At 43.2% G+C, this 23,157-nt stretch overlaps 1 protein-coding gene across 3 annotated transcripts in view; it reads left to right on the top strand.

Moving 5' to 3' along the window:
- Positions 1 to 23,157, top strand: part of ANKAR (ankyrin and armadillo repeat containing) — a 55,626-nt gene that overhangs the window by 4,766 nt on the left and 27,703 nt on the right. For 2 of the 3 annotated variants that reach the window (XM_060177585.1, XM_060177584.1), the window contains exons 3-12: positions 1,693 to 2,130; positions 4,804 to 4,967; positions 5,711 to 5,814; positions 9,676 to 9,856; positions 12,252 to 12,471; positions 14,633 to 14,668; positions 16,934 to 17,135; positions 19,802 to 20,010; positions 20,888 to 20,992; positions 21,828 to 22,069. In XM_060177585.1, coding sequence (XP_060033568.1) covers positions 1,693 to 2,130; positions 4,804 to 4,967; positions 5,711 to 5,814; positions 9,676 to 9,856; positions 12,252 to 12,471; positions 14,633 to 14,668; positions 16,934 to 17,135; positions 19,802 to 20,010; positions 20,888 to 20,992; positions 21,828 to 22,069 — 1,901 coding nt within the window. The remainder of the gene's footprint in view (positions 1 to 1,692; positions 2,131 to 4,803; positions 4,968 to 5,710; positions 5,815 to 9,675; positions 9,857 to 12,251; positions 12,472 to 14,632; positions 14,669 to 16,933; positions 17,136 to 19,801; positions 20,011 to 20,887; positions 20,993 to 21,827; positions 22,070 to 23,157) is intronic. The other variant, XM_060177586.1, reaches the window with a different exon arrangement.

Raw genomic sequence — 23,157 nt, 5'->3', positions numbered from 1 at the left:
TCTTAAAAACCACTTTAGCTGAGATGCCAGGGGGAAATAGAGAGGGACAGAAACAGAGACACCTGCAGTACTTGCTACTCGGACCCTGAAGCTTTCTCCCTGCAGGTGGGGAGCAGGGGCTGGAATCCTGGGTTTTGCACATGGTAGCGCTACGTGCACCAGGCGCTCCACCACCTGGCTCTCTCTATGGCCTCTTTGTGCTTCTCTCCCCATCCCTGTGTGTGTCTGAAAAAGCCAGCTCCGAGTTGGAGAAGCCCTGGGGATGACAAAAGTAAAAAGAAAAAGAAAGAAAGAAAGAGAGAAAGAAAGGAAGGAAGGAAGGAAGGAAGGAAGGAAGGAAGGAAGGAAGGAAGGAAGAAGGAGGAGGATGAGGAGGAAAACTGAGGCCAGAAGTAAATCTCAGTAGGCCTGCAGGGCCCATCTTGACACACACACACACACACACACACACACACACACACACACACACACACTGCCTTTGCTCGAATTCTCAGACTAAGAAATGTTAAAGCCTGGAGACTGTCACAAAGACCTCCAAATGAAGATAAAAACTAGGAGCCTATCATGTAGACATCCAGGAACAGTATTATTTAACATCGTCAGCTCAAAGTTTTACAAGGTGGGGCTGGGAGCTGGCCCTCCATTTTCACTAATTAACACTGTCCCTATTTCCATGTGCTCTATGAGTAATGGGGTAACTGAACTTTTCTGTATTCTCTATATTCCTAGGGCTTCTCTCCATTGTGCGTTATTCATTGTGATTAAAGATGACTGAATTGACTCAATGTTCCGCTGCGTCATCTATACTCGTAGGCTTTCTCTCCATTTTCAGTTCTTTTAAGGACTGCACGCCTTGTTATGCAAAGTCCTGGGCTCAAGCACTGATATTATGTAGAGTATCTTGAACAGCACTGAGGAAATTCTGTGCCTGACAGAGGGGTGCTGTGGTTCTCCTTTTTTTTTTTTTCTTGTCCTTTCTCTGTCTTTACCTCTCTCTTCTCTCAAAGTTTTACAAGGAGAAGTGCCCCATGCCCTAGCAGTTCAGTCCATGTGCTCTGATGGCATTTTTACACCATCCAGAAGGCCAGGGGACAGGGCCTCGTCCTCCCCAGAAAAGAAAAAAGCCATATTTTCTGCTCTTCTTTCATACTTTCTCTTATAAAGATGGAGCTTGACATTATTTTCCTAGGGTACTGTGTTCCTCCTAGAAGAATGAAAACCAATTATTTTTATTAGTGATTTAATAATGATTAGCAAGATTGTAGGAAACGGGTACAATTCAATACAGTTCCCACCACCAGAGTTCTGTATCCCATTCCCTCCATTGGAAACTTCCTTATTCTTTATCCCTCAGGGAGCATGGACCAGAATTCTTTATGAGGTGCAGAAGGTGGGAGTTCTGGCTTCTGTCATTGCTTCTCCACTGGACATGGATGTTGGCAGATGGATCCGTATTTCCAGCCTAAAACCAGTTTCTTTTTAATTCCACAAGATTCCATCTTTCTTTACTCTGCTTAGTTACTATTCGTCTGTCTGCATTTTGTCTTTAGCAATTTTGTTCCGATCTCACTATTTCTTTGCTGTCATGTTAACAGTATTTCAAGATGAATCCTTGTTTTACATCTGCCATGTTTATCTCGAGTCCAAGTATGACACTATCATTATCTACATGTTTCCTTTTTTACTGTGAAGGCATGATTGACATTACAAAGGATCCAGACTTTAAGGGGATCTATGATGAAGACATGAATGAAGACCCAACATATAGTCCCAACAGTCCTGAGGAAAAGGCTATTTTTATGAAGTACGCTGAAAACATTATGCTGAAGCTGACATTCAGTACCACACAAGTTCAACAGCATGAAAATGTTTTTATATTTGAAACGGGCTATTGGCTTACCAATGCTGTAAAATACAATCAGGATTATCTTGACATCTGTACCTACCAGAGGCTACAGCAAAGGCTCTATCTTCAAAAAAAGATGATTCAGAAGCACTTTGAAAAGAAAACGGAAATCAGAAGAGCCCTAGGCTACTTAAAATTAGTGTGCTTTCTGACACCATTTATGTTGAGCTTAAAAAAGAAGATGAAAGTACCATATTTAAATAGTCTGCTTCAGCCTTTTTCAGGTAATCACCAAAAATCAAACACAAAATGGATATATATATATATATTAAACTTAAATTTCTCTTTATTTCTTTTTTTATATTTATTCATTCCCTTTTGTTGCCCTTGTTGTTTTATTGTGGTAGTTATTGCTGTTGTTGTTGTTGTTGGACAGGACAGAGAGACATGGAGAGAGGAGGGGAAGACAGAGAGGGGGAGAGAAAGACAGACACCTGCAGACCTGCTTCACTGCCTGTGAAGTGACTCCCCTGCAGGTGGGGAGCCAGGGCCTCGAACTGGGATCTTTACGCAGGTCCTTCTGCTTTGCACCACCTGCGCTTAACCTGCTGCCCGACTCCCCAAATTCTTTATTTCTAATATGCAGGACTAAGTATGTAACCTAGCCATTGACAAAAGAAAAAGCAAAATTTAATGTCTCCAAAGTAATGAAAAAATAGTTGTTATAGGCACATATTGTTTGTAAATTTTTGATGATTTTTTAAAAATATTTATTCCCTTTTGTTGCCCTTGTTGTTTTATTGCTGTAGTTATTATTGATGTCATTGTTGTTGGATAGGACAGAGAGAAATGGAGAGAGGAGGGGAAGACAGAGAGGGGGAGAGAAAGACAGACACCTGCAAACCTGCTTCACCACTCGTGAAGGGATGCCCCTGCAGGTGGGGAGCCGGGGCCTAGAACTGGGATCGTTAAGCTGGTCCCTGCGCTTTGCGCGACATGCGCTTAACCCACTGCGCTACCGCCTGACTCCCTAATTTTTTTTTTTGCCTCCAGTGTTATTGCTGGGGCTCGGTGCCTGCACCACGAATCCACTGCTCCTGAAAGCTATTTTGTTGCCCTTGTTGTTTTATCATTGTTGTTACTGATGTCATTGTTGTTGGATAGGACAGAGAGAAATGGAGAGAGGAGGGGAAGACAGAGAGGGGGAGAGAAAGACAGAACCTGCAGACCTGCTTCGCTGCCTGAAGCGACTCCCCTGCAGGTGGGGAGCCGGGGGCTCGAACTGGGATACTTAACGGTCCTTGCGCTTCACACCACTTGCATTTAACCCACTGTACTACCGCCCCGCCCCATTTATATATTTTTATACCAGTTATAAAGTCTATTGAAAATGGGACTAAGGGATGGCTCACCTGGTAAAGATAACACATCACCATACACGAGACCCAGGTTCAAGCACCTGGTCCCCATTTTCAAGGGGCGAAGACTCAGAAGTGGTATAGCAGTATTGCAGGTGTCTCCTCTCTCTCTCTCTCTCTCTCTCCATATATGTATGTGTGTCTGTCTCTGACCCCCCATCAAAAAAAAAAGTCACCGGAACAGTAGCGTTGTACAAGCACCTAGCCCTAGGAATAATGTTGGTGGTAAACATTAGAGGTTATGGAAAGACTTCAAAACAGGTGCTGACGCTGTAGGGAAATAGGCCTTGCTCATAACGCAGCAGCACTGTGAATGTATCATATGACATTCAAATCATAAACAACGCATGTCTCAGAAATCCCTGCTGTTTTTCAGGAGAATGTATGAATTGATTTCTGAAAGCAATAGGCTGCACTGGAGTATGGTGAGTGAAAACAGTACAGACTTTAGTGATGGGTCATTACTATAACAAACAGACCAACAGAACAGAGAGCTGAGCAGACCTGTTGGTCACAAGCTTCTGGGCCTTAGGGCTGGGGATGGCACACCTGGTCAAGCCCACCTGGCGGAGAGAAGCTTCATCAGCAGTGAGGCAGTGTTCCCCTCTATCTCTCTCTCCCTGCCTCCCCTTCTCTTCTCAATCTCTCTTTGTCTAGCAAAAAGAAAAAGAAAGGGAATAATGGGAAGCAGGCATTGGCGCACCTGGTTAAGTGCTTACGTTACAATGCACAAGGACACACGTTCAAGCCCCAGGTCCCCAGCTGCAGGGGGAAAGCTTCACAAGTGGTGAAGCAGGGCTGCAGGTGTCTCTCTGTCTCTCTCCCTCTCTATCTCTTCCTCCCCTCTCAATTTCTCTCTGGCTCTATCCAATAGTAAATAAATATTAAAAAAAAAAAACACACCAAGAAGTGCCCACCTGTTTCTTTATGTCTATTTCCCCTAAACTAGTGCAGGGGAGGTCATGCTATTTGTTCATGTGATTAAAGATTCTCTAAAGCAAGGTCTTTATTTTTGTATCCTATTTTTTAAATATATTTTATTTATGTTGGATAGAGACAGAGAGAAATTGAGTGGGAAGGGGAGATAGAGGTGAAGAGAGAGAGCTGCAGCCCTGCTTCACCACTTGTAAATCTTACCCCCTCTAGAGGGGGGACGGGCTTGAACCTGAGTCTTCAAGCCCTGTATGTGTGAGCCCAACCACGTGTCCCATACCCAGCCCTAAGGCACAGAACTTTAAATCTTTTTTTATAACTGAAAGTAAGATGCTAGTCTTGAATTCACACATAGAAATCAGGAAGTAGACTCCTGTAGTAGTGTGATGACTATTCTTTTGAAGAAGTTGTATAGTGAAACTTACCTTCAAAATGTCCGATATAAAGAGGATCCAAAGCGTACAGTAAGTGCATAGTTTTATAGACTGTTATTGCCAAAAATCTCATTTCTTATGGATTTGTTCACTTTGTTTCCATGACTATTTGGACAGATTTCCAAAATGTAATTGTTTATTGTTTGTTTTGTTTTACTTTGATTTTTTGGAGATGACAAGGTCAAGACAGAGCGAGAATTGCCTCCATTTATTTATGGACGAGATTTTAAATGCCAGAATTTTCACTACAAAGAGGATCAGTACTTTCATGTTCATGGGGGAATTGAATTCGATATCAGCACTCCTTCGATTGAAAATGCCTTGGACGACTTCAAGGTTGAAATCAATCTTGTTCTCAGATGATTATCACCTCACAATTTTCTTATCCTCTTTTCTAGCCAGACTGAGTCTCTGTTGGTGTAGACACTAGCCCTGTCCCCAGATGGCTATCTTCACAGCCCACTGATTTCTCATACATTCTAGAGCATATATAAGTTAAGTGCCACTCTATCCAAGATACCGTGTTAGATGTCAGATATAAAGTGAAAAGAAGTTAGGACAGGTGTCATCCTTGTAGAATGTGGACTTCTAGTATTGTATTTGCCATAGAATAGTTAGCCAAACCATGCAAGAGAAACCTCTGAACATTTGGAATGGACTCTTCCATTTTCCTCAAAGGTTAGTGCCTGAACAGAAGACATCTAGAATTTAGGAAAAATAATTCTTCATCTGGAAGCCAGCCATAAACACTATACATTTCCACTGTCTTTATGTGATGTACCCATTTGAATTACATATGTAAAATTTGTCATTTTACAACCAAAACAAAACTAAGGTAGTGGATCCAGGACTGTGGTCCAATGCCAGTGCTCTGTGTATGGGAGTGCTCAGGCTGGCTTAGCGCTCTCCTCCTCTCTCTCTTTTTCCCTCTTTTTTCTCATCTGAAGCTATCTCAGATGAAAGCAAATAAAAGTAAATCTTTAAAAATTATAATTTACCTTTAAAATTCTAACTAAAATGTTTATAATTGTTTGGATTTGTCTAAAGATATGTCACCAGTAACTAAACTCCTATTTCAGAACAATTTAGAAAGAATACGAGATTGTGCTGCTAACACATTCGTGGAAGATGCAGGCTACAAAGAATATTACTCAATTCCAGTCATGGAATTTAATGGGAAAAGGTAGGAGTGTTCAGCTACTGTTTATAGTGGCAACAACGTGTCGAATACTAACAGGAGACAAGGGATGTATCAGCATACAAAAGCTAATTTAAGTCTTTGGGATGGAGAACCTAAAACAGTAATGACCTCTATAAATGACGATCAAGGTCAACCAAGTAGTCCACGTTGGGTGTATTACTTCACATGCTTTGACAATTTCTGTAATGACTCTTAGAGATGGCAATTTTGTAAGACTATTTTTACTGAGGGGGCTAATGCTTTACCGTGCAGCCACTGTCACGTGCGTCTCATTCCACTGTGAACCGGCCCCCACAGATCTCCCCCATTCCTCTCTGCTCCCTTCCCCCAGAGTTCCTTGTTGTGATGTAATACGCCACGCCCAGTGCATGTTTCACTCGGTTTTCTTTCTTCTGTTCTTAATTATTGGGTCCCACATATAAGTGGGCTCATTCTGTACCCATCCTCTTTTTGGATGATGTCATTTCTCATAATGTCTTCCACTTTTATCCAAGATGATGCAAAGGAGAAAACCTCTTCATTTTTAACAGCTGAATAGTATTCCATACCACAGGGTTTTGTTGTTGTTGTTGTTTTGTTTTGTTGTTGTTGTTGTTTTGTTGTTGTTGTTTTAACCACTCATCTATTGTTGGACATCTGGGTTACTTGCAAGTTTGGTGATCACAGATCATGCTGCTATGAGCATGGGTATACACAGATTTCTTCTGATAGGTGTTTCCTTTGGATAAATTCCCCAGAGACAAGTTGCTGGGTCATATGGCAAGTCTATTTCTACTGTTCTGAGAACTCTCCAGACTGTCCTTCACAAGGGTTGGACCAACTTACACTCCCAAAAGCAGTACAGGAGTATTCTGTTTCCCCCACATCCTCTCCAGCATTTGTTATTCTGTTTCCCTACCTCCTGCATTTGTTATTACTGTCTTTTCTAACATATGGCATTCGCTCAGGCACTATCCAGCCATGATACAGTAAAGCTATCTTCTTCCAACCTGTAGTTGATTATTTTTTAATTTCTTTATTGGGGAATTAATGTTTTACATTCAACAGTAAATACAGTAGTTTGTACATGCATAACATTTTCCAGTTTTCCATATAACAATACAACCCCCACTAGGTCCTCTGTCATCCTTTTTGGACCTGTATTCTCCCACCCACCCCAGAGTCTTTTACTTTGGTGCAATATGCCAATTCCAGTTCAGGTTCTACTTGTGTTTCCTCTTCTGGTCTTGTGGAGTGAAGGCTGAATCAAAACTGAAGGTGGGATCAAGTCATATGGACCACTGAAAACTCGTAAACGTAGCACATACTCAATCATTTCCATAAGAATTATAATTTAAAGTCTTTCAGGCTGGGGAGTATTGCATAATGGTTATACAAAAAGACTGTCATGCCTGAGGCACCAGAAATGTTCAATTTCTAGTACCACTGTAAGCCAGAGATGAGCAGTCTCTGGGAAAATCAAAACGCACACACACACACGCACGCACGCACGCACGCGCGCACACACATGCACGCACACACACACGCTCACACACTCACACGCACGCACGCGCACACACACACTCACACGCACACACACGCACGCGCACACACACACTCACACACACACGCACACACACGCACGCACGCGCACACACACACACACGCACACACACGCACGCACGCGCACACACACACACACACACTCACACGCACACATGCGCTTTTTGAAGAACTTTGTTTCTCTCAGTATATGAGGGCCCTCTATGTGTTATGTTCTTGGGTGTTTATGTCAACACTGAAACTTGAGAATATGGAAAGTATGGCTCAGAAGAAATATTTAGGAAGACTGAGATTTAAAGGCATGCTATTTTTCTAAAAGTATGTGTGTGATTGAGTATAGCCAAGTCTGAAACTCTGAAAATTCAGACTTTTTTTTTTGCCTCCAGGGTTATTACTGGGGCTCAGTGCCGGCCTGCACCATGAATCCACTGCTCCTGGAGGCCATTCCCCCCCTTTTGTTGTTGCCTTTGTTGTTGTAGCCTTGTTGTGGTCATTATTGTTGTTGGTGGTGTCATTCGTTGTTGGATAGGATGGAGAGAGGAGGGGAAGACAGAGAGGGGGAGAGAAAGACAGACACCTGCAGATCCACTTCATTGCCTGTGAAGCGACTCCCCTGCAGGTGGGGAGCCGGGGGCTCGAACCGTGATCCTTATGCCGGTCCTTGTGCTTTGTGCCATGTGTGCTTAACCCGCTGCACTACTGCCCAACCCCCAAATTCAGACTTTTTAATGTGAGTGGGGAGAAGCAGCGGAGAGAACAAACACCAAGGAGGAATGACACAGGTAGCATGGACATCAAATGGGTGAGATTTTTGAGAAGACATCAATAGTTTTTGAAAAGCAGGAAATGCAGTCGAGAAAAGATCAAGTCAATTTAAGACTGAAGAGAGCGCTCTGAACTTAGCACCAGCTCAGTGGGAAGATGGTAGGTGTGGTTCTAGAATGTTATGTGGAGTGAGTTAATGGACAGAAGAAGACAGAGACTATACGTTGCCTTTAAAATGCTCGCCAGTGAGGAAAATAAAGGGAATGGAACAGAGGGAGAAACAGGCAAAGATGGAAGATCTCCCCACTGAATACTGTCTGGAAGCACACGTAACAGTAGAACTGAAGTCGAAGATGGTGTGACTCGATTCTGGAGGGGAATTGAACAGTTTGCCCTGGAAATGAACAGTTGGTGTACATCTCTCTGGAGGAGGGATTTCTTTTCCTCAGGGTTCCAGCACCTGTTGACATATCCCCGGCACCACCATCCTTGCCAGACTAAATCGTGTACTAGAGAGAAGTCTGCAGAGCATTTACTCTCCTACCTTCTGGCAGGCTCCTGGGACTCTCGTGATCCTGGGAATTCAGGGAGGCAGCTGGGATAAAGGGAAGGGCTATAGGTCACAAAGCATGCTTGGCGAAGCACACCACCACTGAGCTATTAAGGATCTGATCATATTGTCGCAATGGAATGGCATCATGGAATTGTTTCTCTTGTCTTGACGATGCATGAACAGAAATGGAGATGTCTACCACTTTTTTTTTAAACTTAGGATGATAAATCACCCCAGAGAACAGAGTCACCCCAAATTTTGTCTCTGTTCAATTCCAGAGTGACAAGGGCCTGGGGTTATTGTAAAGCCTACCGAAGCCTAAGAATCTAGTGGGCTGAGGGTTTCTTTAGCCTGCTGTAATAGTTAATAGAAGTCAGAAGCTGTTGCAAAAAGCATCATTCCAGACCAGACTAAAGGTCTACTCTTGAAAAGGCTAATGGAAACATTCTTTAAACATTCTTTAAACTAGATGTAAAAAATGAATAGATACATTTATTTTCCCCATTTTTTTATTGATTTAATAATGATCAACAAGACCATAGAATAAGAGGGGGTACAATTCCTACCACCTGAGTTCTGCGTTCCAAGCCCTTCATTGGAACCTTTCCTACTCTTAATCCCTCTGGGAGCATGGATCCAGGATCATTATGGGGTACAGAAGGTGGAGGTCTGGCTTCTGCAATTGCTTCTCCATTGGACGAATACATACATTCATGAGAAGAGTGTAAGCAGATTAGTAGAAAGAAGGGAAGCCTCCTTCAGCCAGATTTAGGATTTACAGTGACTATTAGGCAGTTTCCATAGTCACTGGTGTGAGAAGGTGATTTCATGACAATTGATACCAAATTATTGAAACATTTGCAATCAAGTCCAATTAAGCTCTATTTTGGTACTTAACTGTTGTGGAATAAAAATACAATTTTCACCATTTCAGAATCAGAAAAAAAAACTGACTTATTTTTATTCTGTCATTTTTTTTATAGCTACTATGTCATCTATTTTGAACTTGAAACCTTCTATCAGCAGCTATATAAGACGCAGTGGTGGGGAGCCATCAATGAAATAATGAACAATCTGAGGCCTAAAAGACTTCCACTGACAGATGCTCAATTACACGAGCAATTCAAGAAAAAATTTGGTTTCAAAAAAGCTATTAAATGCAAGGTATTTCACCAACTACCGTATTATTCAGCGTAAGAGGTTATAAACAGATGTCTTCAGTGTTTTATCTTTGGGGTGTCTCTTTAACATGAAGTAGTAGTTCCATATTATCCCTACTTCAAAGTTATATAATTATGGATTATAATTTGTTTGACAAGGCGCCAAACTATTTTTACATGAACTAACTATGAACGTAGGTGTACAGAGACCTCTTTGAGTTGCTGTAGTTTTCTCTGGATCTATTCCCAGGAGAGACACTGCTTGTTCACAGGGCAGATCCCTTTCTAGTGATCTGGGGTGTCTCCAGCCGCTTTTCACAAGGGTTGGGCCTGTTTACATTCTCACATTCCCGTAAGTAGTGTGGAAGGGTTCACCTGCTTCCATATCCTTGACAACACTTGCTGTTTCTGTCCTATTTCTGTTTTTTTTTCAATATTTAATTTAATTTATTTATTCCCTTTTGTTGCCCTTGTTGTTTTATTGTTGTAGTTATTATTGTTGTTGTCGTCGTTGTTGGATAGGACAGAGAGAAATGGAGAGAGGAGGGGAAGACAGAGAAGGGGAGAGACAGACAGACACCTGCAGACCTGCTTCACCGCCTGTGAAGCGACTCCCCTGCAGGTGGGGAGCCGGGGTTCGAACCGGGATCCTTACGCCGGTCCTTGTGCTTTGCACCACCTGCGTTTAACCCGCTGCGCTACAGCCCGACTCCCTCTGTTTTTTTTTTTTTTAAGGGGAGGGAAGCAAGCCTACTTTTCCTATCGTTGAAATCTTTTTTTTTTTAAAGATTTTATTTATTTATTAATGAGAAAGGAGGAGGAAGAGAGAGAGCCAGATATCGCACTGGTACATAGGCTGCTGGAGATTGAACTTAGGGCCTCATGCTTGAGAGTCCAGTGCTTTATCTGCTGTGCCACCTCCTGTACCATTCTAACCTTTCTAATGTGGTATATTCTCACAGGTGTAAAGTGGTATTTCTTTTCTTTTTAATTTATTTATTGGGAGATTAATGTTTTACATTCGACAGTAAATACAATAGTTTGTACATGCATAACATTTCCCAGTTTTCCATATAACAATACAACCCCCACTAGGTCCTCTGTCATCCTTTTTGGACCTGTATTCTCCCCCCTACCCACCCACCCCAGAGTCTTTTACTTTGGTGCAATATGCCAATTCCAGTGTAAAGTGGTATTTCTTCGTTGTCTTTATTCGCACTTTTTCTGATAACCAGTAACTTTGAGTACTTGCTCAGGTCTGTTGGCCCTCTGCGTCTCTTTGGTAAGATTCTGTTCATACATACCCTTCCCGCATATCTTAATGTTTTGTTTTTTTTCTGAGTTTAGGGAGTTCTTTATGTATTTGGTTATCAGTCCTTTATCTGATGCATATTGATTAAGGTTTTCTATTTTGTAGGGGGAGACAAAATATTTCTATGGCTATATATTTTAGTTTTAAAATTTCTAAATGATTATTCTTATTTTTAATTGTTTTTATTATTTATTTTGGACAGAGACAAGCAAATTAAGAAGGAAGGGAGAAACAGAGGGGGAGAGAGACAGAGAGACACCTTGCAACATTGCTTCACCACTCATGAAGCTTTCCCCTCTGCAGGTGGGGACTGAGGGTGGGAGCATGGCAGGTCATAGGTGTCCCACCACCTCACCCCTGGACATTATTCTTGAATCAGAGAAGGAACCCAGGGAGCTCCATTTCTGTTTAAGGTATTTTTTAAAGATATTGCTCAGGTTTTCTTTAAGATGTGTTTATCAGTTTCCCGAGTGAGGAAGACCAAAGCACTGTCCCCTTTGCCTGCTTTTTTATGGTTTTTTATAGTTTGAATTACCTGGGCTCAACTGCAGTCTGAAGACATTGCCTACAATTTGATAACTTGAAGAGATGAGTAATAAAAATAATTCATGTATTTTTGTTACAGCATAAAGTTATAATTGTTTGATTTTACTGTTTTTTTATAAAGATTTTATTTATTTATTAATGAGAAAGATAGGAGAAGAGAGAGAAAGAACCAGACATCACATGGTACATGTGCTGCTGGGGAATGAACTCGGGACCTCATGCTTGAGAACCCAGTGCTTTATCCACTGTGCCACCTCCCGGACCACGATTTTACTGTTATTGCTACTCTCCAGCTGTACCTAAATTATTAGCTAAACCTTACCATATGTGTGTATGCACAGGAGAGACCATATTAAATATATGGGACTTGGTCATATTTGTAGTTTCTGGCATCCACTATGGATCTTGAAAGGTATCTCCGTAAAAATGAAAGGGAAGACTGCTGTTTTTTGAAAAAGAAAAAAGAAAGAAAGGGAGGAAGGGAGGAAGGGAGGAAAAGAAGAGAGAAACCAAAAAACTAACTCTGCCTCCTTAATTTTAGAGCATCCCCTTCGGCATGAAGTCTGCTGTTGAAAGAGGCTTATCTGCTGTGTTTCATACATTCAGCCGTAAAACCTCAAGCTCCACCATCAACGTCTCCGATGAGGCCGGCTACACCATCTTCCACCACGCCGCTCTGCACAACAGAGTCTCCATTATCTGCCAGCTGTGCAACTCCAACTTCAATGTCAACCAGAGGCGCTTTGTCACGTCCAACCAAGGTACCACGGAGTCTCAGGATCTAAAGTGGTTCTTCCCCTTCCCCTCCCCCTCCCCTCCCCCTCCCCTCCCCTCCCCCTCCCCCTCCCCCCTCCCCCTCTCCCTACCCCTCCCCCTCTCCCTACCCCTCTCCCTCCCCCTCCCCCTCCCCCTCCCCCTCCCCCCCCTCCTCCTCCTCCATCACTTACACTTATTCGGCCTTAAGAATGCTTGTGGATTTTGGAGCAAGTCTGCAATTTGTATCGAGATTATTTATCTCAATGTTGATAACTTATCTCAGAAGAACTCCTCATGCGCTAAGAACCACTTATTATTCCTGTAGAGAGTGTAATTTATTTTTCATTCATTGTGACCCCCTTCCCACCCCCCACTTGAAGATAAGCTCAGTAGAAGTCAAAAGATTTGGTTTAGTTTGCCCTGGTATCCTCTCATCGGGGCGTGGAGTCCCAGGGGTCAAACCTAGGGCCTCAGGCAGGTAAGTCCTATGCTCAAACACTAAGGTATCTACCTAGCCCTTATATTATATTGAATAACAAGAAATTCTAACAAGTTTTCGTTTAATAACTGCTTTAAGGATAGCCTAGTTTAAAATTTGTGCACACATTTTACCATCGAAATAAATGTAAATAGTACAAAAATATTCAAGTTGAGAATGAAAGTGTGGGCTTACTAGAAAGAGAACTCGATGTAAAACACCAAGAAAGGTTACCACACAGTATCGGCAGTAAGAAATAGAGATCAGTCTGGGTGTGTGTGTGTGTGTGTGTGTGTGTAAAGAAATGGCTGTTGTATAGTTTAATTATGTCACCCGTCTTAATAAGCCGTGTTAAATTAGAATGCATCAATAGAAAATTATCTTTTTGGGGCAGGGATAGATATCATAATGGTTATGCAAAGAGACTCTTAAGTCTGAGGCACCGAAGTTCCAATTCAGTTCCCCCGCACCACCATAAACCAGAGCTGAGCAGTGCTCTTGTTAAAAAAGAGAGAGAGAGAGAGAGAGAAGAAAAAGAAAAATTTATCTTTTTTAATGCTGTTAGGTCTTAATAAATTTTGTATACCATCAGCAGGATCAAATGTAAAATATTTTCATGTTAAGATACTCCTACTACTGGGCTAAAATATTCAACACGCAATGAACATAATTAAAACAGAACACAAATTCAGCAAATGCCAATACAATGGAAGGCTCTGGTTGGTGGCATGAGGAGTACATCCTGTGCCAGGCTCGAGGACCCGTGCTCTACCCACCCATCCTCACCTGCAGGGGCAGGGAACTTCTAAGCGGCACAGCAGCGCTGCAGGTGTCTCTCCTTTCTGTCTCTCTCTCTCTCTCTCCCTATCTCTGCCTCTCAGGCTCCATCAGGTTAATAAATTGATTAGTGGGGCGCGGGGCGGTAGCGCCGCGGGTTAAGCGCACATGGTGTGAAGCGCAAGGACCGGCGTAAGGATCCCGGTTCGAGCCCCCGGCTCCCCACCTGCAGGGGAGTCGCTTCCCAGGCGGTGAAGCAGGTCTGCAGGTGTCTGTCTTTCTCTCCCCCTTTCTGTCTCCCCCTCCTCTCTCCATTTCTCTCTGTCCTCTCCAACAACAACAATAGCAGCACTAACAACAACAACAATAACAATAACAAGGACAACAAAAGGGGGAAAAGCCTCCAGGAGCAGAGGATTCATAGTGCAGGCACTGAGCCCCAGCAATAACCCTGGAGACTTAGTTAATTAATTAATTAATGCAGTGAGTATCCTATTACTTTAAAGATGTGTTCAAAGTATTTAGGGATGTAAAAAAATCTTTAGTAAATTGAAATCTTTATTCATCCTGTGGCAATATGGATATACATTCCACTGAGAAGCAGGTAGAATTTGAAGAATAGAAAATGTATGACTTTGCTAGTGATGTCTGGGTATTACTACTGAACAACAACAACAACAAAAAGACCCCAACTGTAAATTTGGACCATCCCACTGAAAGTTGGTATTCCCAGGTTTGCTCTAATACTTTGTCAGCTGCTTGAACAACATTTATATTCAATTTTGTTTATCCTTCCTTCTGTATCAAAAATAGAGACATACTGTTATCATCGGTGTGACACTGTTTTGGCCGCTTTAGGAAGCTGCTGTCATTTGTAATCAGACTTGTATGTGTATCCCTTTTTATAACAGACTCAGCTAAAATGGACACGAAGAAAGAAAGAAATGGTAAGATATAAGTAAAACATTTGCTGTTTTAAAAAAGGTTGTTGGATATGTCAGAACTTTTTTTAACGTTTTCTTTTATTATTTTATTTATTTATTGGGCAGAGACAGCCAGAAATGGAGAAGAAAGGGGGAGATAGAGAGGGAGAGAGACAGAGAGACACCCTCAGACCTGCTTCACCATTTACAAAGCTTCCCCATTGCAGGTGGGGACTGGGGGCTTGAACCTGGGTCCTTGTGTGTGCTCAAACAGGTGTGCCACCACCCAGCTCCTCAGAACTTTTTTCTTTCTTCCTTTTTTTTTTTTTTTTTTTTGCCTCCAGGGTTACTGCTGCGGTTCAATGCCTGCACTATGAATCCACTGCTCCTAGGGGCCATTTTTCCCTTTTTGTTGCCCTTTTTAAAAATCATTATTGTTGTTGTTATTATTGTTATTGTTGTTGGATAGGACAGAGAGAAATTGAGAAAGGAGGGGAAGACAGAGAGGAGGAGAGAAAGATAGACATCTGCAGACCTGCTTCACCGCTTGTAAAGCCAACCCCCTGCAGGTGGGGAACCAGGGGCTCGAACCGGGATCCTTATGCCGGTCCTTGCACTTGGCACCATGTGCGCTTAACCCTCTGTACTACTGCCCGACCCCCAAAACTTTTTTCGTATAGGTTATATTCAATGGACTATTACTGTAACTAGAAAGACGATATTCTGTCATCCATAACAAATTGGACAAAATGGAGTTGGTGATGCTAGGTGAAATAAATAAGGAGGTGAATAACCACTCCTAGATGGTTTTGCTTATATATGAACCATAAATAACTGAAGCAAACAAGTCTGCAAAGAACAGTAGCCAGGCGATCTTTGAGACTTTGTGAGGACTATGAGGGGCGTCAACGGTGAGAGGCTGCGCAGAAACACTGGTGTGAAAAGTACTTTGAGTGCAGTGCAAGCCCAGGTAGCAGTCATCAGAAGTAGACTCACTCGAGCAGAGGAAATAATATCAGAAATAAGAATAGGGACCCGACAGTGGTGCACCTGGAGGACCCAGGTTCAAGCCCCTGGTCCCTACCTGCAGGGGGAAAGCTTTGTGAGTGGTGAAGCAGGGCTGCAGGTGTCTCTCTGTCTTTCTCTCTCTATCACCGCCTTCCCTCTAGATTTCTGGCTGTCTCTATCCAATAAATAAAATAAAAATATTTTTTAAAAATTAAGAAAAAAAAAGAAAGAAGAACAGAAAGGGAAACACAAAAATACGACTTGTTGTTGGTTTGGTGTATTGAAGCAAAGGAAAGGTCTCTGGGGGTAGGTGGGCGCAGGCGTCCTTCAGGTCCTGGTGAATGATGGTGGAGGAGGACCTGGGGGCAGGGGGGAAAAGTGTTTTGCAGAAAACTTAGGAATTTTACACGGGGGGGGGGGGGGTCGGGCACAGCGAGTTAAGCACATGTGGCACCAAGCATAGGACAGTGTAAGGATCCCGGTAGGAGACACCGGCTCCCCACCTGCAGGGGGGGTCACTTCACAGGCGGTGAAGCAGGTCTGCAGGTGTCTGTCTTTCTCTCCCCCTCTCTGTCTTCCCCTCGTCTCTCCATTTCTCTCTGTCCTATCCAACAACAATGACAACAATAATAATAACTACAACAATAAAACAACAAGGGCAACAAAAGGGAATAAATAAATTTAAAAATTTTTACACAGGTACCAACAATGGTATTTCCTGCAAGCTGTTGATCCCTCTAATAAAAATAAAAATAAATTTCAAATGATTATTGATTTTATGCTTAGACATCCTGAGTTAGACATCCTGAGTTAAAGAAATGTAGAATTAGGGGCTGGGTGATGTTCCACTGAGTAGAGTTCACAAATTACCATGCACCAGGACCTGGGTTCAAGCCCCTGGACCCCACCCACAGAGGGGAAGTTTCGCTAATGGTGCAACAAAATGTAGGTGTTTCTCTCTCTCTCTAAAGAAAAAGAAATGACCACTGAGAATGTTCGAGTTGTACAGCCACTAAACCCCAGTAATAACCTGGATGGCAAAAAGGAAGAAAAGAGGAGAAGAGAGGAGAGGAGAGGAGAGGAGAGGAGAGGAGAGGAGAGGAGAGGAGGAAGAAAGGGAAAATATATATTTGTATTTATTTGCCTAAATCATGTCATTCGGTACTTAATTTGACTCTTTTGTATCTCATAAGACTAAACTCTGTGGTTGGATATAGAAAAGGAAGAAGCATGTCAGGACGCTGGGCTCCTGAGCACTGAAGACACCCCCATTCGTTGCAGGTCCGACTCCGATACACCTGGCGGCTCAGGCATGCGCCTTAGAAGCCATCACGTACCTGCTTTGTTACAAGGCTGACTACACGCTTTCTGAAAAAAGAGGCTGGATGCCGATTCACTTTGCTGCCTTCTATGACAATATCTGTATTATCATTGTTCTCTGTAGGAAGGACCCGAGCTTGCTGGAAGTTGAGGCAACAGCGGAGTAAGTTGTTCAATATTTGTAAAATACAGATTTCTGTTTCCATGGCTGACTACAAACACACTAAAATGAATGATGGTTTGATTGATTTGTCAGAAGACAGAAGACTACGTCTAGGGAGTCAGATGGTAGCACAGCGGGTTAAGTGCACGTGGCACGAAGCACAAGGACCGGCATAAGGATCCTGGTTCGAGCCCCCAGCTCCCCACCTGCAGGGGTGTCGCTTCACAGATGGTGAAGCAGGTCTGCAGGTGTCTGTCTTTCTCTCCCCCTCTCTGTCTTCCCCTCCTCTCTCCATTTCTCTCTGTCCTATCCAACAATGACGACATCAAAAACGACAACAATAATAATAACTACAACAATAGGACAAGGGCAACCAAAGGGAAAAATTAAATAAGTAAATAAAAATAAATATTTAAAAAATTTAAAAAGAAGACTAAGTCTACTCTCCTTTCTGGCCACTCTCTTTTTCTCCTACCTTGAAAATTTATAAAGATGGAAATTTCTATTAACATGCTGGTGGAAAAGTCTATTATTCATTTAAATTTTTTATTTATTTCTTTGCATATATTTTTATTGGATAGAGGCAGAAACTGAGAGTGAAGGGGAGATAAAGAGAAAGAGAAGGCATAATACAATGTACAGTTCATAAGGACCCAGGTTCAAGCCCCCTAGCCCCCACCTGCAGGGGGAAAGCATGCTGAGTGGTGAAGCAGTGTTGCGGGTGTCTCTTTCCCTCTCTATCTCCCCCGCGTTTCTCAATTTCTGACGGTCTCTAGTCAATAAATACATAAATATGAGAGAGGGAGACCTGCAGCACTGCTTCACTGCTCATGAAGCATTCTCCCTGCAGGTGGACACCCAGGTCCTTGGTCCTTGTACGTGGTAGCATGTGAGCTCAACCAAGAACACCACTGTCTGGCCCCAGGAAGTTACTCTTTTTTTTTTTTTAATATTTATTTACTTATCCTCTCTTGTTGCCCTTTTTGTTTTATTGTTGTAGTTATCATTGTTGTCATCATTGTTGGATAGGACAGAGAGAAATGGAGAGAGGAGGGGAAGACAGAGAGGGGGAGAGAAAGACAGACACCTGCAGACCCGCTTCACCGCCTGTGAAGTGACTCCCCTGCAGGTGGGGAGCCAGGGGGCTCGAACCGGGATCCTTGAGCCAGTCCTTGCGCTTTGCGCCACGTGCGCTTAACCCGCTGCGCTACCTCAAGACTCCCAAGTTTTTATTTTCTAGTGGTTTAGTGCTTGGACGTATGAGAGTGCTTGAGTCCCTCTTTTTGCTTCTTAGCACGTGTTCCACATCTCGCTGTAAAATGGCAAGTCCGTTTCTGTTATCATGCCTGCACTCAAGCCGTGAAGGGAAGGCACAGGAGAAGTGAGGGCGATTTAGAGGCTGCCGAGGTAGGGCCTGCTGCCGTCACATTGGCCAAGCTTGGTGACATGACCATACCTATCCAGAAGAGGAGACAGCAAATAGAATAAATATTCGACCAGAAAGCCTTGTGCCCAAGCAAAGCTCTTTGCTACCTAAATAACAGATAGTGGAGGAGTTTTTTTTGTTTGTTTGTTTTTGGTGAAGGGAGGATTATTGTTTTCTGCCACACGAGGGAACTGGGATTTGAGAACTGGACATGGAATATAAAGACATGAGTTGGAACATTCCCTGGATCTTAGTCTCAGCATTTGTGAAATGGGATGACAAAACTAATTGTCTTGCTTTTTTTCCCTCACTCATAAAATCTTAAGAATTATGGCGGAGCACAGATAGCATAATGGTTAGGCAAAAAGACTCTCATGCCGGAGGCTTCAAAGTCCCTGGTTCAGTTCCATATACCACTATCAGCCAGAGATAAGCAGTGCTCTGGTAAAAAAAAGAAAAAAAGAAAAGAAAAAGAAAAGAAAAAAGAAAGAAAAAAAAAAAGTCCTAAGAACCTATGTCCAGTGGAGAAGCAATTACAGAAGCCAGAACTCCCACCTTCTGCTCCCCATAAAGAATTCTGGTCTATACTCCCAGACTCCCAGTAGGGGAGAAATGTGAGGGGAAGATGACTCCATCAAGACCAAAGAGAGAAGAGGGAAAAAGAAAGGACATTCCAAAGTAGTAATAGGTGTAGGTGTGACTTGGAAAGTAAGAGAAGATGGGACCATGACAAATCAAGTGGGCAAATGCATACAGATACAGAGAGAGAGAAATGATAGTCAGCCCGTATCTGCAACCTTGGGGCAGCTGCCAGAGCTTCCAGTGGAGGGAAAGGGGACACAGAACTCTGGTGGCGGGAACAGTGTGGAAATGTACCCCTGCTAGCTTATAATTTTGGAAATCAATATTAAATCACTAATAAACTTAAAATATGTAAAAAAAAATCTTACGGGCTATGTGAGAGAGTGTATTGTGAGCACTTTGGACAATGTTGGCATTTGAAAAAATTGCAGTGTGTGTGTGTGTGTGTGTGTGTGTGTGTGTGTGTGTGTGTGTGTGATACTAAGGACAGCCAAGGCAAAGAAAGGGGATTGACTAGGTGTTAGCATCTGCAGAACAACACAAAGGAAGAGGAGCTATGGACAAAAACCAGACTTCTCTAGCAGCAGTTTGAACAGATCCGAGACAGTGTCTCTGAGCTTCTATACACACTGATGACAACACACCCCTTGGCTTTCAGGAATCAGTGCACCCCACTGTTACTTGCTGCCACGTCAGGAGCCATGGACACTATTCAGTACCTGTTTTCTCTTGGGGCTAACTGGAGAAAGACAGATAACAAAGGAAATAATATCATCCATTTATCAGTGTTATCTTTCCACACAGAAGTTCTCAAGCATATAATAGAATTAAATCTTCCTGAACTCCCAGTCTGGGAAACTTTAGTAGGTAAGTATGGGACACGTCATCTTTTTTTTTTTTTTTAAATAGAAATGTGCGTTCTCATTATTATTCAGCTTAACTATTGAAAGATAAAGCACAAGTGATGCACATGTCATATTTCAATTGTTTGTTTAAAGCTAGAGAGACATAAAGAGAGGGGGATAGTGAAAAAGACTGCGTCACTGAGGAATCCTCAGTGCCGGGTGCAGTGAGCCTGGGTCAGTGTACATGGCGAAGCAGCCTCCAGTCCAAATGGACTCTGTCACCAGCCCTACTGTGTAACATTAGAAACGCTTAAAAATGACCTAAAGAGGGGTCAGACGGTGGCACACATGACAGTGCAAAAGGACCCAGGTTCAAGTCCCCAGTCCCCACCTACAGGGGGGAAGCTTCACGAGTGGTGAAACAGGGCTGCAGGTGTCTCTCTGTCTCTCTCTATCTCCTTTCCCCCGCCTCTCAATTTCTGTCTCTATCCAATAATAAAATAAAAACACAATCCATTTAGATAATAATAATAATAATAATAATAATAAAGCAAATATTTTAAAACATGACCTAAAAGAGGCCAGGAGCTAGCTCACCCCGTGAGCACACAGTCCTGAGTGAGGACCCAGGTTTGGATCTTCAGCACCACAAGGGGGCGCCACTGACGGCACCAGAAGCAGGGCTGGGAGAGCTCTATGAACAGAGCATGTGGAGTGGTGCCTCCCTCCTCTCTGCCTTGCTCCTTCTTCCTCCTCTCCCTTTCCAAACTGGGGGGAGTGGACAAAGCCCCCTTGAATTTATTCTTCACCTCCTCACTTTAGGGAGAGATTCAGTTGTTCCTTTTCTCCTTGTGAAGTTACATCTCTCATCACCCCCCCCCCCCCCGACTATTTAACAGAAATGTTGCAGTGTGAAAGCTATAAACGGAGGATGACCGCTGTCATGGCCCTAGAAGTCATCTGCTTAGCAAAGAATGATTACTGGGAAAAAATCTTGGACGCAGGTGATGTGAAACAGATCTTTTGCTTGTATCATCTTACTGTAGTACACTCTCTATTCAGCCAGTCGCTCTAGTTTTAGTTGTGTAGTTTTTGTAGCTTTAGTTGTGGGGAAGACTTCTAGTAGATTTTAAAGTCTCTCCGCCCCCCACCTCTATAGATCCTGTTTATCTAGAAATCCGCAGAGTTTAAAGTGATTTAAATTCCTTAACCGTGCTGACCTCGCGTTCACTTTCCACTAGAAATCACCTTTAGTCTGTATTTTCACAATTCACATAGTGAAAAGTAACACTGTCCTGTCAAACCAGGGCTTGCATCTAGCTCATTGTTTCTACTCTCTAAGCCTAAAATCTTCTTTAATAAAATGAACTTCCTGGTAGACAAATAACTAAATTAGAATCTGTGGGCAGAAGATGGCAGTTATATAGTTTTTAATTGAAAGATAGTGGAGGAGGAGAATCTGGTCTGGGGGCTAAGAGCGTTTATCAGAAGGCAAAGGAATTTTACACATGTAAAATGTATTGACCTGTAGCAACAACTGTATTCCTTGTAAGCCATTAACCTCCCAATAAAAAAAATATTTCAAAATATCTAAAATTTTTGAAAGAAACTTCTAGAAACTAGGGCTATTATAAAAGTTCTGGTGGTGGGAATTATGTGGAATTGTGCCCCTCTTATCCTATGGTCTTGTCAATATTTCCATTTTGTAAAGAAAAAAATGTTTTAAAATGACACAATTCTAAAAAAAAAAAAAAACAACAAAAACTAGAGATACTACTTTAGCTGTCTCCGAGGGTCTGTCGGGATGATAAACAACCGGTTCTTTTGTGTTGGCTACAGGCACCATTCCTGCCCTCATCACTCTGCTGAAAGGCACCAGAATCAAACTGCAGTGCAAGACGCTCGGGCTGCTGAGCAACATCTCCACGCACGGGCGCGTGGTGCGGGCCATAGTGGGGGCGGGAGGCGTTCCCGCCCTCATCAGCCTGCTGGTTTCGGATGAACCTGAGCTCCACTCCCGATGTGCTGTCATTCTCTTCGATGTCGCGCAGTTTGAAAATAAGGACCTTATTGCCCAATATGTAAGTCCTTGTCACGAAAACGTACTCTGACCCACGGTTGTACCCGCATACAAAAGCTGGAAAAACACGCACTCGAGTCTGTCTGTAGGGGCAAGACTTAGAGCGAGAACTCCAGTCTCAAATGAGATCGTCAAAGAATAAAGCTTCCACAGTCCCACGAGCGCCAGAAGAAAGTAAAGAGCAGGACAGTATCAGAACAAGCGCAGAAAAGGGAAGGGGGGGGAGGGGGTCGGGCGGTGGCGCAGCGGGTTAAGCGCAGCGGGTTAAGCGCAGGTGGCAGCAAAGCGCAGGGACCGGCATCAGGATCCCGGTTGGAGCCCCCGGCTCCCCGCCTGCAGGGGAGTCGCTTCACAGGCGGTGAAGCAGGTCTGCAGGTGTCTGTCTTTCTCTCCCCCTCTCTGTCTTCCCCTCCTCTCTCCATTTCTCTCTGTCCCACCCAACAACGATGACATCAACAACAATAATTATAACTATAATAATAAAACAAGGGCAACAAAAAGGAATAAATATTTAGAAAAGAAAAGAGAAGGAACTTTAACAAGTGTTCCAGCCCTCCTGTCCACAGACCCCCTCAACAGGTCCAGGTGGATGCTGGCCACACATGGGGTTTGCATCCGGTGTGAGGAAACGTGGGTTTAAGAAGGCCTCAACGACCCTGGGTCCATGCTCCCAGAGGGCTAGAGAATGGGAAAGCTATCAGGGGAGGGGGTGGGTTATGGGGATTGGGTGGTGGGAATTGTGTGGAGTTGTACCCCTCCTACCTTATGCTTTTGTTCACTAATCCTTTCTTAAATAAAAAATTAAAAAAAAAAAAAAAAGAAGGCCGCCGCTTTGATAGCAACTTCAGTCTGTAAGGAGAGCGGCTGCTGAAGGGACAGTGTGGCCACACCTTCTGAGGTTGCTAGTGACCAGAGGAGCATCTGGAGGAGTGGCCCCATGGAAGGGCAGCCACGATCTTGATACGATACATAGTACAGGCAGGAGTGTACCAGGTCCAGGAAGGTAGTTTCTCAGTAAAATCCCACCTGGAATTAAAACAAACAAACAAAAAGATTTTTAAAAAAGGGGGGAGGGGAGATGTCCATGGG

Source organism: Erinaceus europaeus, chromosome 18, assembly GCF_950295315.1.
Source record: "Erinaceus europaeus chromosome 18, mEriEur2.1, whole genome shotgun sequence".
Lineage (NCBI taxonomy): Eukaryota > Metazoa > Chordata > Mammalia > Eulipotyphla > Erinaceidae > Erinaceus > Erinaceus europaeus.
The sequence above is the reverse complement of the archived record's forward strand: the minus strand, read 5'-3'. Positions and strand labels throughout refer to the sequence as shown.